At 51.9% G+C, this 15,006-nt stretch overlaps 1 protein-coding gene across 2 annotated transcripts; it reads left to right on the forward strand.

The window, feature by feature from the left end:
* The first annotated feature begins 48 nt into the window (after positions 1-48).
* Positions 49-14,499, forward strand: MAPK7 (mitogen-activated protein kinase 7). Of its 2 annotated transcripts, XM_084806088.1 has the most exons (7): positions 49-132; positions 1,685-1,917; positions 3,632-3,797; positions 6,213-7,342; positions 9,341-10,287; positions 11,901-12,028; positions 13,303-14,499. In XM_084806088.1, the coding sequence occupies exons 2-7, from the start codon at positions 1,698-1,700 to the stop codon at positions 13,454-13,456; spliced, it is 2,745 nt and encodes a 914-aa protein (XP_084662214.1). In that variant the 5' UTR covers positions 49-132; positions 1,685-1,697; the 3' UTR covers positions 13,457-14,499. The 2 variants fall into 2 exon arrangements, with proteins under 2 accessions (XP_084662214.1, XP_084662215.1); XM_084806089.1 differs by lacking the exons at positions 49-132; positions 1,685-1,917 and adding an exon at positions 1,938-2,202.
* The last annotated feature ends 507 nt before the right edge of the window (positions 14,500-15,006 follow it).

Consider the following 15,006-nt stretch of genomic DNA (forward strand, 5'->3'; position numbering starts at 1 on the left):
CCTGGGGAGGAGAGCCAGACTAGGGTCAGGCAGGCAGGCAGGCAGGCAGGCAGGCAGGGGAGTAGCGGACCAGAGAGGGAGCCGCCCCGGTCCACCGGAGGCTGTCGGCGCCTCCTCTCGCCAGCCTAGCAGGTGAGGAGAAGCCCCTTCCCCGTGCAGGAAAAGGGGTGCGGGGGCTGTGTGGATGCGCAGCCCCTCCCCACCGCAGCCCCTCCTTCCTCTGCAGTACAGCTTCCATCCCATAATATAGCTCTCCCCCCATGGTGGGCAGCCCGTTTCTCTTCATCCCCTTCTCCCCCCCCCTCCCTCCCCAGGATACTTCTGCCCAATATGCCCCATCCTTCCGCACTCGCCCCTGTTCGACAAGACTCGAAATCCATCTCCACCCCATCCGATCTCTCAGGCTTCCTCTCCCCTCACGCTGTGCAGGCAGCCCCACCTTTGTATCCCGTAATATTCCCTATTTTCTTGCTCCACATGCAGAGCAGCCTGTTTCCTATCCTCTCACCGTTATGAGCAGGAGGGAAAAAGAATCCCTCCTGTAACATCTCCATCCCATAATAATCTCTGTTCTATTCCACTTTTGGGCGGGTATAGGGGTGATAAGGTACCTGCCTCTTCTGTGCCCTCACATCTCCATTCCTGAGTGCTGCCGCTTGATGTGGGTCAGGCAGTCTTGCCCTATCCATCCCATTATGATCTCCTTGCTTGCCTATTTCAGAACTGGCAAGCTCCCCCCCCCCCCCCCGTGGTCTGTTTTCCTCATCCCAGGACTTTGAGAAGAGGAGCAGCTGCCATTGTCCATTTTGCCCTTCCTGCACCATCTTTGCGGGTTGAGAAGGTGCTGTTCCTGCCCACGCTCCCATGAAACAGTGTAGCATTTTTCAGCATCCCAGGCACTGATGAACTCTGTGTATTCCTCAGTTTGTTTTGTACATTTGTAAGGATGCTTATTCTGTTGGGTGTGTGCATGTCTTGTGTGATGTCTGTTTTTTCTGAAATAAGGAATAGCCCCTTCAGTGGTAATGCCTTTCTTATTCCTCCCTTATCCTAATCCCCTTTTTGCTAATCACTTCCCCTTTTTTCTGTTAGTGGTTTGTCATAATATAATCCGGATAAGTGGCGGCTTTAGGGGGGGGAGAAAACACAGTTGCTTGACTAATATAAACCTGATTGTTCATCTATCTCTCATAATCTTGGCACCAGTTGATTATTATTTATTTGAAACATATCCTTCTTTTCTCTGTCCATCGAGGACTCTGAAATGGGGAAAATTAAACACAGGATAAAACTGTTACAACAACCCCCTGCCCCCACAGATTAAATAGAATGGCAAATTTAAACACACACAAACACACACCAGAGATCTATGTGTGGACAAGGCATGTTCAGTTATTCCTGGGCCCAACAGCTCTCCGAAAAAAATAATACTTTCACTGTGCATCAGAAGGCAAGCAATGAGGAAGCCAAATGGGGTTCTTGTGAGAGAGCATTCTGAAGCGTGGGTGCCACCACTGGCAAGGCCCTACCTTGCGTGAATACCTGCCACATTTCATTGAGGGAGGGGAGGCATGAAGCCCGGCATTTGATAGTGACCTGTGTGGGTGACTAGGCTTGTGGGGCAGGAGGCAGCCCTTGCTGACTTGTGTTTTTCTTTTCCGGGGGCGGGGGGATGTTATGATAGAAAGCTACAGACAATGGCAGAGCCACCGATAGAAGACGAAGGCGAGGAAGCGGCCCAAGGCCAGGCCAAGCAGGAGCCATCTCACCAGGCCACTGTCGCTGCCAAGAATCTAGCCATCTTGAAGGCTCGTTCCTTTGACGTCACCTTCGAGGTGGGGGATGAATATGAAGTCATTGAGACGATCGGCACTGGAGCGTATGGTGTGGTGAGCTCGGCGCTCCGCAAGGATACAGGTGCGTGAAGATACAGCCATGAGGGATGAAAGCAGAGAGCTCCTGCATTTTCCTCCAGGCGTTCACGGGAACCAGTGTGGTGTCGTGGTTAGAGTGCTGGACTAGGACTTGGGAGATCTGGGTTCTAATCCCCACTCCGCCACGATGCTCACTTGGGCTGGTCATTGACTCTCAGCCTAACCTACCTCACCAGGTTGTTGTGATGATAAAATGGAGAGGAGGAGAACCATGTAAGCCACCTTGGGTTCCTTGCAAGAGGAAAAAAGGCAGGATCTAAATATAACAGTGAGTACAAAGGGGCGGGGCATAGAAGACTTCACCTAGGTGGGCTAGTAGCATGTGTTGGTTGTCCATTTCCCACTGATACCTGGACTGTATTGTGGCCCCTGCGAAAGTCCAGGTTTAGTATCCTGAAGAAACGCACACTTGTCCACAGCTGTTCAGCGTTTATTCTGCTGACCTCTTGGGGCAGGGACAACAAACTGCGGAGGTTAACAAAGCACTGGTCCTTGTTTGCTAGAACATCCTCAGACTCACCTTTTTTTTTTTTTAAAGGATTCCATCAGGTGTTGTTTGCTTCAAGAGTTTCTGCAGCTGGATCTACATATAATAATTAACATTTTAAAAGTGACATGAGCTTTTAAAAAAGTTTTCTCTGCAATTGTAAGGGCCAGAAACTTCCTTTTAAAAGAGAGCGAGAAAGAGGAATCTTGGGATATTGTGTTTTGCACCACATTCACATTTGATGATGGGATATGGTGTAGGGGCAGGCAACCGGGTGCCTTCCAGATGTTTTGGACTACAGCTCCCATAATCCCTGGCCATTGGCCATGCTGGTTGGGGTTTATAGGTGTTGTAGCCCAAATTTTTGGAGGGCACCAGGTTGTCTACCCCTGATATAGACACCATGGTGTAGTGAACAGACAGCCCAAAGTAGATGTGAGAAAGAAATGTGGCCACCAGTTCGGTATAATTTACGTATAAAGAGAGGTGGGGTCTTAAGTATTTTTTAAAAATAGTAAATGGGATGTAGGGAAGCAGCTTCTTCCAGGAAAAAAACCTGCATGCACCAACTGCAGCTTATGATTGCAGACTGAAGCACCCTGTCCTGTGCAGCCAGCCCGTGCTCCATTGTCCTGTGTGCTTTTCTCTAATAACAAAGTTCGGGGAGGTAACACGTATTTTGGATGTAAAAAATCCAGGCCTTCCGCCTCCCCCTGCTTTATATGGGGACAAGAGAGGTGAATAAGCAAACATGGCTGCTCCCATTGCATTTAATTTGGCTCACAGTACTGGATGTGAAGCAGGGCGACCTGGTTTCAGTTTATTTGTTATGTTTAAGGCAGCAAACGTAGTTCTCACCCCTTTTATCCACACAGCGACCCTGTGAGGTAGGTCAGGCTGAGCGATCACAACGTGAGCCAGTGAGCTTCGTGGTCAAATAGGGATTTGAACTTGTCCACGCTGGCTGCTAGCTTTCAAACTTTGCTTGGGCATGAAGCTTAATCATAAAGGAAGTTGGAGGTCATCTCAACTAGCCCCTTTTGGGGAGACTTTGGGCCAGGCACAGGCTCAGCCTAATCTTCCTCGTAGGGTTGGTAGGATAAAGTGACTGGGTGGGGAGGTCGGGAAGCAAATGTGTGACGAGAAATGCACACGCCCCTGACTCACACTTCAGACGTATTTCTTCTGTGCTTTTTTCCCCTCTTTCCAGGCCAGCAGGTGGCGATCAAGAAAATCCCCAATGCCTTTGATGTGGTGATGAACGCCAAGCGCACGCTGCGTGAGCTGAAGATCCTTAAACATTTCAAGCACGACAACATCATCGCCATCAAGGACATCCTGAAGCCCTCTGTGCCTTATGCCGAATTCAGATCTGTGTAAGTGCTTCTTCTCACGCCTACTAAGAAAAGGAGGAACCCCTTTTCTTGACACGTGTGCCCTGAGGTTCGGGACTTCTGGTATGACGACACATTCTTCTCCTAGGTTTGCCCGCTGTGAAAACAGGGAGGGGGTCGCCCTAGCTCCTAGCAGTGTAGGCAGGGACAAGAGGCTGCTTGGGCTGAACAACAACCCTGCGAAGTAGGCTGCCACCTCCTCTTACGTCTACATCAGCCTGAGCCAGGGGACTCTCAGATCTTACAGGACACTCAGCCCACACTGGCACCCTGTATTTCAAAGCCCTAGGGCCTAGGCCTGAAACTTTAAACAGTAGCAATAGCCAAGCAGAAGGCACTGGGTTTAGGACTAAGGCTTACTTGGAAGGAAGCACACACAATCCTTGAGGTAGATGATAAGTTTATTAACAAAGGGAAAAGAGAAATGGGAATAAAAGGCTTACAAGAACCAGAGTACGTTTGGAAACAATGCTTCAGTCAGAAAATAACAAAAGCTCCCTAAACTTGGCTATAAGTACGGGTCTTCATGTAGAACAAAGCCCATGAGATGAGATTCAAAGTCCCAAACCAAAAGCCAGACAAAGAGGAGGACAAAGGGTGGCTACAGCCCCGGCCTTTTTTATGCTCAAGCCCCTGACAACTGCAAGGAGGTCTTTGTTATCCAATCACAGCTGGCTGGAGCCGTGTTCCCAAATGAACAGGGTGCACACGCATGTGCATGTGTGTGGTAAAAGTTCCCACAGGAACACAGTTGAGATCACTCAGTCCAATTAAGTGGGTCTTATCTTGATTTTGGAGCTAGAGACATCCTGAGGTAACACACATGCAGGTGGTTTTATCACTACATGCAACTTCAGCCTGGCCAAATGGAGACTTATAGGCAGTTAGAGCACAAAAAGAAAATGGGGTTCTTAACACCCACCTGCTTGGTATCTTACGTGTGTGTGTGTGTTTACCGCTTGGACTGGTTGTCAGTTCATGCAGTGAAAAAGCTGGAAAATGTGAGCCCGTGCAGACCTCCCCCTTCAGCCTTGCCTGTATATTCCAATGTCCTCTGAAAAACAAAACAAAAACCCCAATTCCCTTCCTGTGGAAAGCTAGTATGTCAGGGAGCACCCTGAGCCAAAACTCTGCTGCTGGCTTTCCACAGCCAGGGAATATTGTTACGCTGGAGAGGATTAAAATTTGGAATCACAAGTGGGGCAGTCCAGGAAGGACTGCACCGTGTGGTTTTCTGCAGCTCTGAGTGGGCTCCGTGTGGCTGAGTAGCCTCTCCAGGACATCACCTTTAGCCCCATATTCTACCAAACTATCCGTGCCCTCTCATGGCTAGACACCGCTGGCAGGGCTTCGAGTCACACAGGAGCAAGTGGAAGGCAGGGGTCAATGCTGGAGCAGGCCAAGGTGAGGCAGTTTGGCAGATGCAAGGTATGCTGAGCACGGACAGCTCCCCGGCTAATGAAACAAGCTGCCCAAACTCCGAAGCAGAGTGGAGCCCTATATAACAGTGCAGGCCCTTTGTGGGGGGCCTGCTTCAACCCCCCCCCCCCCCGAGGGAGAATGGATTTCTTAAAGAAGCCATGCTCTGTTTTGGAATCTCTCACTTCTTCAGTGGTATGTGTTCCCTTGATGGACCTGTTTGTTTCTTGGGTGAGGAAGGAGAGGTGTACGTAGAGCCTTGGGCAATTGGGGAGGTGGCTTCTTGGAGCACTTGGGCTGATTGGTCGGTCTGGATGGCTAGTTTCTGGGCGTCTCTTGGACAGGGGGTCTCTTTGTGGGCTGGGGTCCATCATCTTAGTCCCCAGATCAGGCTGTAGATCCCTCAGGTCTCTGGTTTGGGCTGTGACAGTTACCCACCAAAGGGAGCATCTCCCTTGCCTGCCTGCCTGCCTGCCTGGTATAGTGGTTAATGTGTGGAACTTGGACTTGGGAGAACCAGGTTCAAATCCCCACTTGACCGTGAAGCTCACTGGCCCGGTATATACTTTGCAGGATGGTTGTGAGGACAAAATGGGGAGATGGAGAACCATGTATGCCGTCTTGTGCTTCTTGGAGGGGTACAAATGGAATGAATGAATCCCTCCTCCCCTGGCAATCCTCTTCATTCTTTCATTCCCCATTTTCCTCCAAAGGACTGCTCATCTGGGGTACCACATAGTTAGGGACTATTTGTCTTGTATATCACATTTCTATCGCACCGTTTCCCCAAGGATCATAGGCAGCATGTGTGATTCTCCTGGCTGTACGCATTTTGTCCTCCTAACAACCCTATGAGGTAGGCCCGTTGAGTGTGAGTCAGTGCGCACACGTCTGTGAGTGTGGGATTGGCCCGAGGTCACCCAGCGAACATCCAGCCTCTCTCCTCGGCTGATTAAACCCGCTCGTTCCCCTGGCCAGGTACGTTGTGCTGGACCTGATGGAGAGCGACCTGCACCAGATCATCCATTCCTCCCAGCCCCTCACCTTGGAGCACGTCCGCTACTTCCTCTACCAGCTCCTCCGGGGCCTCAAGTACATCCACTCGGCCAATGTCATCCACCGGGACCTCAAGCCGAGCAACCTGCTGATCAACGAGAACTGCGAGCTGAAGATCGGGGACTTTGGCATGGCCCGGGGCCTCTGCACCAAGCCCGACGAGTACAAGTACTTCATGACGGAGTACGTGGCCACCCGCTGGTACAGGGCCCCCGAGCTGATGCTCTCCCTGCACGAGTACACCCAGGCCATTGACATGTGGTCAGTCGGCTGCATCTTCGCTGAGATGCTCGGGCGGAAGCAGCTCTTCCCGGGGAAGAACTACATCCACCAGCTGCAGCTCATCATCACCGTCCTGGGCACCCCTCCGGCCAAGGTGGTCCACTCCATCGGGGCCGACCGGGTGCGGGCCTACATCCAGAGCCTTCCGTCGCGCCAGCCGGTGCCCTGGGAGAGCCTCTACCAGGACGCCGACCGGAAGGCCTTGGCGCTGCTCTCCAAGATGTTGCGCTTCGACCCCCGCGAGCGCATCTCGGTGGGGGAGGCCCTTAACTACCCCTTCCTGGCCAAGTACCACGACCCCGACGACGAGCCAGACTGTATCCCCGCTTTCGATTTCGACTTCGACAAGCAGGTGCTGACCAAGGAGCAGATCAAGGAGGCCATCGTGGCCGAGATCAACGATTTCCATGAGCGCCGGGAAGGGATCCGGCGGCAGATCAGCTTCAAGCCGGCCCTGAGGCGGGCTGTGATTGGGGGCTGTGGGGACGACGGCTCCAGCCAGGCGCTGCTTCTCTGCTGCCATGACGTTGACATGCCCAGTGCCGGGTCGCCCAGGGCTTCCGACGGGGACTATGCTATGGCATCTCCCGTGCCGTACCCACTGATGGAGACCATCGACCTCACCTCTCCTCTCCCGGCTGCTGTGGCTGTCATGCAGCCTGAGGTGAAGGCCGAGGTGGAGGCGCCGGCTGCCCCACCAAAGCGGGAGGGGGCCATCTCGGATGACACCAAGGCCGCCCTCCTAAAATCTCTCCGGAATAAGAACAAAGGTAAGATGAACCCACCCGTACCCCACGGCATGTACCTACCAGTATGCTACCCTCATCGTCCAAGGTCCTCCTCTTGGTGCCTCCTCAGATGGAGGCTCGGAAGGTGGCAGCAAGGGAGAGGCCCTTCTTGCTGGCAGCCCCCCAATTATGGAATGAACTCCCCAGTGAGGCCTGCCTGGCACCAACATTGTTATATATTTTGGGTGCCAGGTTAAAACCTTCCTGTACTCGCAGGTGTTTATGTGTTTGTAGTGAAACTGTTTTTATATTAGGCATAATAATGTGTTTTTAAGGTTTTTAGGGTGCAATCCTATGCATGTTTAGACAGAGAAAAGGCCTACAATTCCCACCATTTTCCATGCTGGCTGGGGAATGCTGGGAGTTGTAGGCCTTTTCTCTGTCTAAACATGCATAGGATTGCGCCCTTAGTCTTTGTAAACCGCCCAGAGAGTGTTGGCCATTGGGTGGTATAGAAATGTGATAAATGAAATGAGTAGGTTTGGCGCAAAGTTCACTGCGAGGGGTCCAGTGGGTTTTGGTTTATTTCTTTCCATGTGCGTAGTTCCCTTCCCCACCCTTCCTTTTGAAAGACTTTTCAGGGGGTTTGCAGGGACCCCAAAAGCAGCCCAGTGAAGACTGAGGGTGCTCAGTGGTTACCGGACGCTTAGCATTGGGTAGAAGGATGGAAAACTGGTCTGCAGGGTGTGGAGTAGCCTGAGCTGGGAGCACTCCACTCTGCAGGCCTCGCTTGTCCCCGCTCATTTTACGACAGAGCATTCAAGGAGGACACACAACGCACTGTCCATCGCATGTCTGGAGCAGGGCTAGGCCAGCTTTTGGGGCCTGTGAGCACATTTGGCACTTTGAGAAGCTGTCCTGGGCACCAACACAAAATGGCTGCCATGGGAGGGGTGGCAAAGGCCAAATAACCTGCCCAAAAGATGGAGTCCAAGGCAGGGGTGGGCTCTGAGCCTCAACACACTGAACAACTCCTTTGGACCCGCCGTTTTCAGCGCCAACACAAACTTATTGCACAGCAGTCCCAGCTGCCGGTAGGGACATGGGTTAATTGTTTTAAAAAGCGGGAGGCCTTGGGCACCTTGGCGGGCGCGAGTCAGGGGTCTGGGGAGGTATTGGTGCTCATGGGCACCACTTTGCCTACCCCCTGTTCTGTAGGTTTAGGGCAGTTTTGAACTGGCAACAATTTCCCCTTCTTTCTTTTAGGCACCATGCTCTTCAGTGCCCAGTGAAGGGGTCTATGTGTGTGGTGGGGTGGGGAAGTTGTAATCCAGAAATGGCAGCACCGTAGAAAAAGGCCTTTGCCTGAGTTGCCTCCTAACCTCAGAAGTGCGGGGTGGCGGCAGCAGTGTGCCTGGATCAGGGCCTCAGCAGGGCAGGTTTATAGGGGAGCAGGCAGCCTCTCACATACCATGTAGAGCAGGGGTCACCCTTGCTTCCTCTGCCCCTCCCCCAATTTAAAACTAGATGGGGTGTGTGTGGTGAACCGCAGTGCCATGGGGCAGGGTCGGGCAGCTCTCCTGGTGTTTGAATGGAAAGGCTTGTGTGTGTGGGTGGGTGAAAGTGATTGGTTGTTTGATGCCAGCTGCAAAGTCATGGGTAAATGCACAGGGCAAAAGTAAGAGCAATGTGGTGTACTGGCGAGAGTGTTGGGCTGGGTCTCAGGAGATCCAGGGTTCTAGTCCCCACTCCAGCATGGAAGCTCACTGGGTGGCTTTGGGCCAGTCACTGACTCTCAGCCTAACCTACCTCACAGGGTTGTTGTGAGGATAAAATGGAGAGGAGAAGGATAGTGTTTGCCACCTTGGGCTCCCTGGAGGGAAAAGGTGGGATAATATAATGATGCTAACAATAATGATGCTAATCGTAATACTAAGACTAATAATAATCAATAATAATGATGCTAATAATAATGTAAGAAAGAAGATATTTCTTCACTCCACAGCTATGTCTTGTAAAGCAGCCCTTTTGGTTCCACAGATGCCCCCTCCTCTGTCCCGGAGACGCCCGAGATGGCATCTCGGAGACCGGTGACAGCGAAGGAGCGCCAGCGCGAGCGGGAGGAGAAACGCAAGCGCCGCCAGGAGCGGGCCAAAGAGCGCGAGAAGCAGAAGAAGGAGAAAGAGAGGGAGCGCAAGGACATGCTGACGGAGAATGATCGGAACCTTCTGGAAAGATGGGCCAAGATGGTTGACCGGACCCAGAACAAGCCGACCCAGAACGGGACGGCAGCCCCACCGCAGGCGACCCCTGCCAGCTGCGGCCTCCCTCAGGCCCCTCCTGCCAACCATTTGGCGCCTCAGGCGCCCCCTGCTAGCCGTCCCCCACCCGCCGCTTCCGGCAACCCGCCTGCACCTGCCGACTTCCTCGCCTTCTCCTCAGACAAGCGGGTGCCTGGCATTGGACCCAAGCTCACTCTGGTTCCGGTGGGTGCGGAGCTAGGCCCGGTCCAGGGCTCCAGTGCCAATGTGGTCCACTTTTTCCCGGCCCAGACCGCCCCGTTCCTGGTTGCTGCCGCCGCCCCACCCCCAGCATGCCCCAAAGCCACCCCCTCCAAACCAGAGTGCCTCCTGAGCGTCAAGTTCTCCCCGGGCCAGATCTTCCAAGCTCCGTACAGCGTGACGGCCCTGAACCCCTGGAGTGGTGTTCCCCAGCCGGAGAGCTGGGCTGTGGCAGGGCAGCTGCCGGTCCCCCAGCCGGGGATGGCGCCCCCTAGTGGCACGCTGCCGGCACAGGCTGTGGGGTTCGGGGCTCGCCCAGGTGTGGACCAGCCCCTCTTCCTGGCTGAGATGGGCAAATCTGAGCCACCGCCGCATGGCTTGGCTGGAGAAGATGCCCGGGGACCCGTACCGGCCCAGGTGGCCTCAGGGCTGCCTTCGGAGCCTCCCGACATCAGCGTGGTGACACAGCAGCTGTCTAAATCTCAGGTGATGCATTGCCCCGAAAGGCTCCTTATGCGCCCAGGGAAGATATGTTAACATTGGGGTCTCCAACAGGGGGCCCATGACAATCGGGGGTCACACACAAAAATGACTCTTAGAGAAGCCAGGCGCCTCTGCATTACAGTTCCTTCCCTCGAGAGTCTGCCCTCTCCCTTTCCAGCCTGATTATTATTCATAGAATCATAGGGTTGGAAGGGGCCTACAAGACCATCTAGTCCAACCCCCTGCTCAGTGCAGGAAGTCTGATTCCCAGGCGGTCTCCCATCCAAGTGCTAAGCAGGGCTGACCCTGCTTAGCTTACGAGATCAGGCGCATCACTTCAGCTGAGTCTTCATTTGCATCCCGTGTTTCTTCCTCCTGCAAGGAACCTCCATGTTTAGTCCTCTTGCAAGTTAATCTACGTGGCCTGGCTTTTCTCCTGGTAGCTCATCTGAACATGAAAAGAAAGGTTTGGGGGGGACCTCCGGATGTGATAAGAATTGCTTGGTCCTAGGTGTCAGAATTTTTTTAACCTTATGTGGCAACCAAACCTACGGGTCACAAGTATCGAGATGTTTAGAGAGTCTGTTGCTTTTGCTATAGGGAAGAGGGGTCTGAATGTGCTGTGGAAATCCTAGGGAGGGTCTGGAGTCCTGTAGAAGATGGTGGTTTGTGTAGTTAGCTGCTCCAGTAAATTTCATGCTTTCCATAATGATGCAATATTTGACTGGAATTGACTCTAGCCCAGGTCAGGAAAACATTAGCCTTGACCAAATCCCCACTGAAATAAGTAGGATTTAGTTCAGCTTTCCCCAACCTGGTTCCCTCCAGATGTGTTGGCCATGCTGACTGGGAATTATGGGTATTGCAGTCCAACACATCTGGAGGGCACCAGATCGGGGAAGGCTGATTTAGTTAGTGAGGCTGTTCACACAGCATGCTAACTCACACCCAGGGGTTGAGTGTGGGTTGTTGAACTGTGTGTTAGTGTGTTGCCTGAACCCAGGACATTTTCCGCAAGGTGGCTTGCCAACCTTGCAGTGTGGCTTGTTAACCACCCTTATCAGCCATGGCTTGTTCAAGAAAAATAAGCCACACTGCATGGGTAACAAGCCACCCCGAGTTAGCATCTTGTGTGCACCCAGTCAGTGCCGATTAACTTGCCCCATTGATTTTAATCAGATTTAAGCATAACTTAATTTCTCCGGATTGGGGCCCAGGTCCACCCCCTCGCCCCCATTTGGAGTGGTCAAATGCCAATGTGATGGTAGCCCTTTTCAGCCTTACCCAACCTGGTGACCGTCCAGATGTTTTGGATTGCAGCCCCCAGCATTCCTGCCCATTGGCCATGCTGGCTTGAGGCTGATGGGAATTGACGTCCAAAATGTCTGGAAGGCACCAGGTTGCGGAAGGCTGATCCACATCTAGCTTGGTGGAACAGACTGCATGTTGCCCATGGTGCTGCTTACCTGGCGTGGACCTCCGTGGCACAAGATCTCTTGCTGGGCAGTGGAGAACAGGTGTGGCTCTCTAGGGAGCCCTTGTGCTAGGCTGGTCTTGACGGTGTGTGCCATGTGGACTTTTGTGCGTGCAACATGTTCACTTTTTCTTAATTCCAGGTGGAAGACCTCCTACCCCCTGTCTTCTCTGGCACTCCGAAAGGCAGCGGCGCTGGCTATGGGGTTGGGTTTGACCTGGAAGAATTTCTGAACCAGTCTTTCGACATGGTGGGGGAGAACAGAGAGAGGTAAGAGGCGTCTGGGCTTTGTGAGTGGACCAGGGTGATTTCCTTGGGACTTGCATGTTCACAGCCTGTTGTCTTACAGCGGGTGGCTGGTAGCACTGTGGGGCCTGTGTAGGCAAGGGGGGAGGTCACGGCTTTTCTGACTGCTATTGGCTTACCTGCTCTGATATCATTGACGGACAAGGGAGCCTGAGACCAGACAGCTGAGAGCTAAAAGGGAGGGACCGTAGCACTGGAATTCTAAAACGGAGCGAGTAACTCTTTGTATAATTTAAGCCTTATCAATATTGCCTGTGCTCTGTGAGCTCTGGAATGAAACCTTATTGGTGCGGACTTATCAAGTGGTGTTGGTCTTCCTTGCTAGCTTCAGATAGGCAAAGCTTTCTGTGCACGTCCTTCTCGGCAGCAGAATTTAGCTGCCCTCCCCTCCAGGAATCAGAGAGAGAATTCTCTGCTCTCAGCTCCATAGATCTGTATATGCCATACTAGCAAATGGACCTGGCTTTGTTTCCATTTTTATAAGTTCATTAGTAAAAATGAACGTTATGTCAATTGCAAATACAATGCTAAGCACGCTTGGTGGTTTCAAAGATGCAATGAATGTTTTTTCAGGTGATAATCCTTAGTAGGTATGTGATAGAAATACGTATATGTCACTGAAACACATATATGTCTCAGCGTGAAATGCAGCTAATACTGAAGGTGCCCCACCTCAGTTCTCAGTGGAAGAGAACTGAACTTCATTGAAATAGATGAGTGGTTGTCAGCATATCATGCACACTTCTTTGTGTTGCTAAAATTAATAAGTGTAGTTAATTAAAATAGTGCATTTAACACTTCTTCCACATGTGTTGGACTACAACTCCCAGTATCCCCATCCATCCATGCTGACTGAAGGATGCCGGGAGTTGTAATCCAAAATAACTGGAGCGTACCAAGGTGGGGAAAGCTGAATGAGCGTGTCAACAATTTCAGTACCTTTCCTTCTTCCGTACATTCAAACAATGTAAGGGAAGTACGTGCGATTGTCTTTTAAGTTTTTACTAGTATTCCAGTAAAAATGTTTACATAGTATAACATTGAAATCACATTAAATGAGCTTTAATCACATTAAATGAACTACTCTGTATAGGAGCACACTTTATTTAACACCTCGCCCCCCTTCCTGCCGAAGAGGCAAACAACATGAGATTCCATATTTTGGTTGGCTGCTTTGTCTTCTCCTGTTCATCCCACCTCACCTTTCTCTCTCTCTGTCTCTCCTTTTCCTGGACTAGTCAAGGGGACTCTGCCCCCCTCTCGGCCTCCCTGCTCGCTGACTGGCTGGAAGTCCACCGCATGAACCCAGCTGACATGGAGTCCCTCCAGCAAGAACTGCAGCTGGGCTCTCCCATGATCCTTTCTGACATTCCAGACCTGCAGGACGCATGAACACCTGGGATCCTGTCCGCCGTCTTTGTCTTCCTCCTCTTAAAAATTTTGGCTGCCTACAAAAACCCCAAAGGCTGAGCCCGCTTGTGGTGGTAATGACTGGCTTATTCGCCTTCCCGACTACTCCGGCTGGGAACGTCACCGCAGTGCCTGTTGTCTTTTGTTTCACGCAAAAGCCGGATTTGGCCTGACATTTGGACTCGAGGCCTTTCGCAGGAAGGTTTGAGATGGCGCCGGCGCTCCCGTATCATCCTGTGTGGGCGCATTGTGGGAACTGGGAGTGAAGGCTCTTCGAGTAGGGACCTTGGTGACGACACTAAGAGGCGTGTGTTTGTGTGCTCCGTGTGTTACCGCTGCTGTTGCCTTGGAAACAGGTGTCACACAAACTTCTTCCTGACCCCTCACTGTGCTTTCCTTACTCTGTGGCCTGGAGGAAAGAAGGGACAGTTTTGTACTGAAGTAGACTGTTGGTCCATCTAGCCCAGGACTGCTTCTATCTTGACCGGCTCTAGAGCCCCAAGCTCTCAGGAAGAGGGTTTTCCTGAGTTTAACTCAAGTGTGCAGAACTTCAGGCCCATGGTCCAAATTTGGTCCTTCTGCGAGCCCAGTTCAGCGGTTCAGGGTTGCCTGGGGGACACGCCCCCTTTCCCTCAAACACCAATCAGGCTTAACCTCGGAGTGGACATGTATAGGGTTCTGCTGTTAGTGTGGCTGGGAATGTAAGGTGATAAGGCTACCCCAATCTTCCGGGAGCGCCTTTGCAAGACCTCACCTAAGAACGCATAAGAACATAAGAAGAGCCCTGCTGGATCAGACCAAGGGTCCATCTATTCCAGCATTCTGTTCACACAGTGGCCAACCAGCTGTCGACCAGGAACCCACAAGCGGGGCATGAGCGCAACAGCACCGTCCCGCCCATGTTCCCCAGCAACTGGTGTACATAGGCTCACTGCCTCTGGTACTGGAGGTAGCACATAGCCCTCAGGACTAGTAGCCATAGATAGTCTTTTCCTCCAGGAATGTGTCCGACCCCGTTTTAAAGCCATCCAAATTGGTGGCCATCACCACATCCTGTGGTAGTAAATTCCATAGTTTATGTGCTGTTAAACTATGGAATTCGCTACCTCAGGATGTAGTGATGGCCACCAATTTGGATGGCTTTAAAACGGGGTCGGACACATTCCTGGAGGAAAAGGCTATCAGTGGCTACCTGCAGCTGCCCCTAAGGCCTTGTTTATATCTCTTGAGATTCTGAGGATATTACCCCTTTTTTTTTTTTTTTTTTTGCAGCCCTGTCTAGAGAGAAAAATCCCATAGTCCTGGGTTTTTCTTTGTGGGTGGGTGGGTGGGTGGGTGAGGGCAGGGCAAGAATTTCTGTGGAACTGTGAATTTTGCATAGCAGGGGTAATCTCCCCTCCCCTCTCATAATGGCCCACTAATAAAACTCTTTGAGGCCCAGAGCTGTATGGGAACAGAACTGGCACCTGTTGACATGAATTCACCCTAAGATTATTTGGGGAGCGTCAGTTATTCCTGTTGCATCAAGAGTA

This window comes from Heloderma suspectum, chromosome 6, assembly GCF_057233095.1.
Source record: "Heloderma suspectum isolate Gila_16-S chromosome 6, 16-S_ref, whole genome shotgun sequence".
Taxonomy (NCBI): Eukaryota; Metazoa; Chordata; class Lepidosauria; order Squamata; family Helodermatidae; genus Heloderma; species Heloderma suspectum.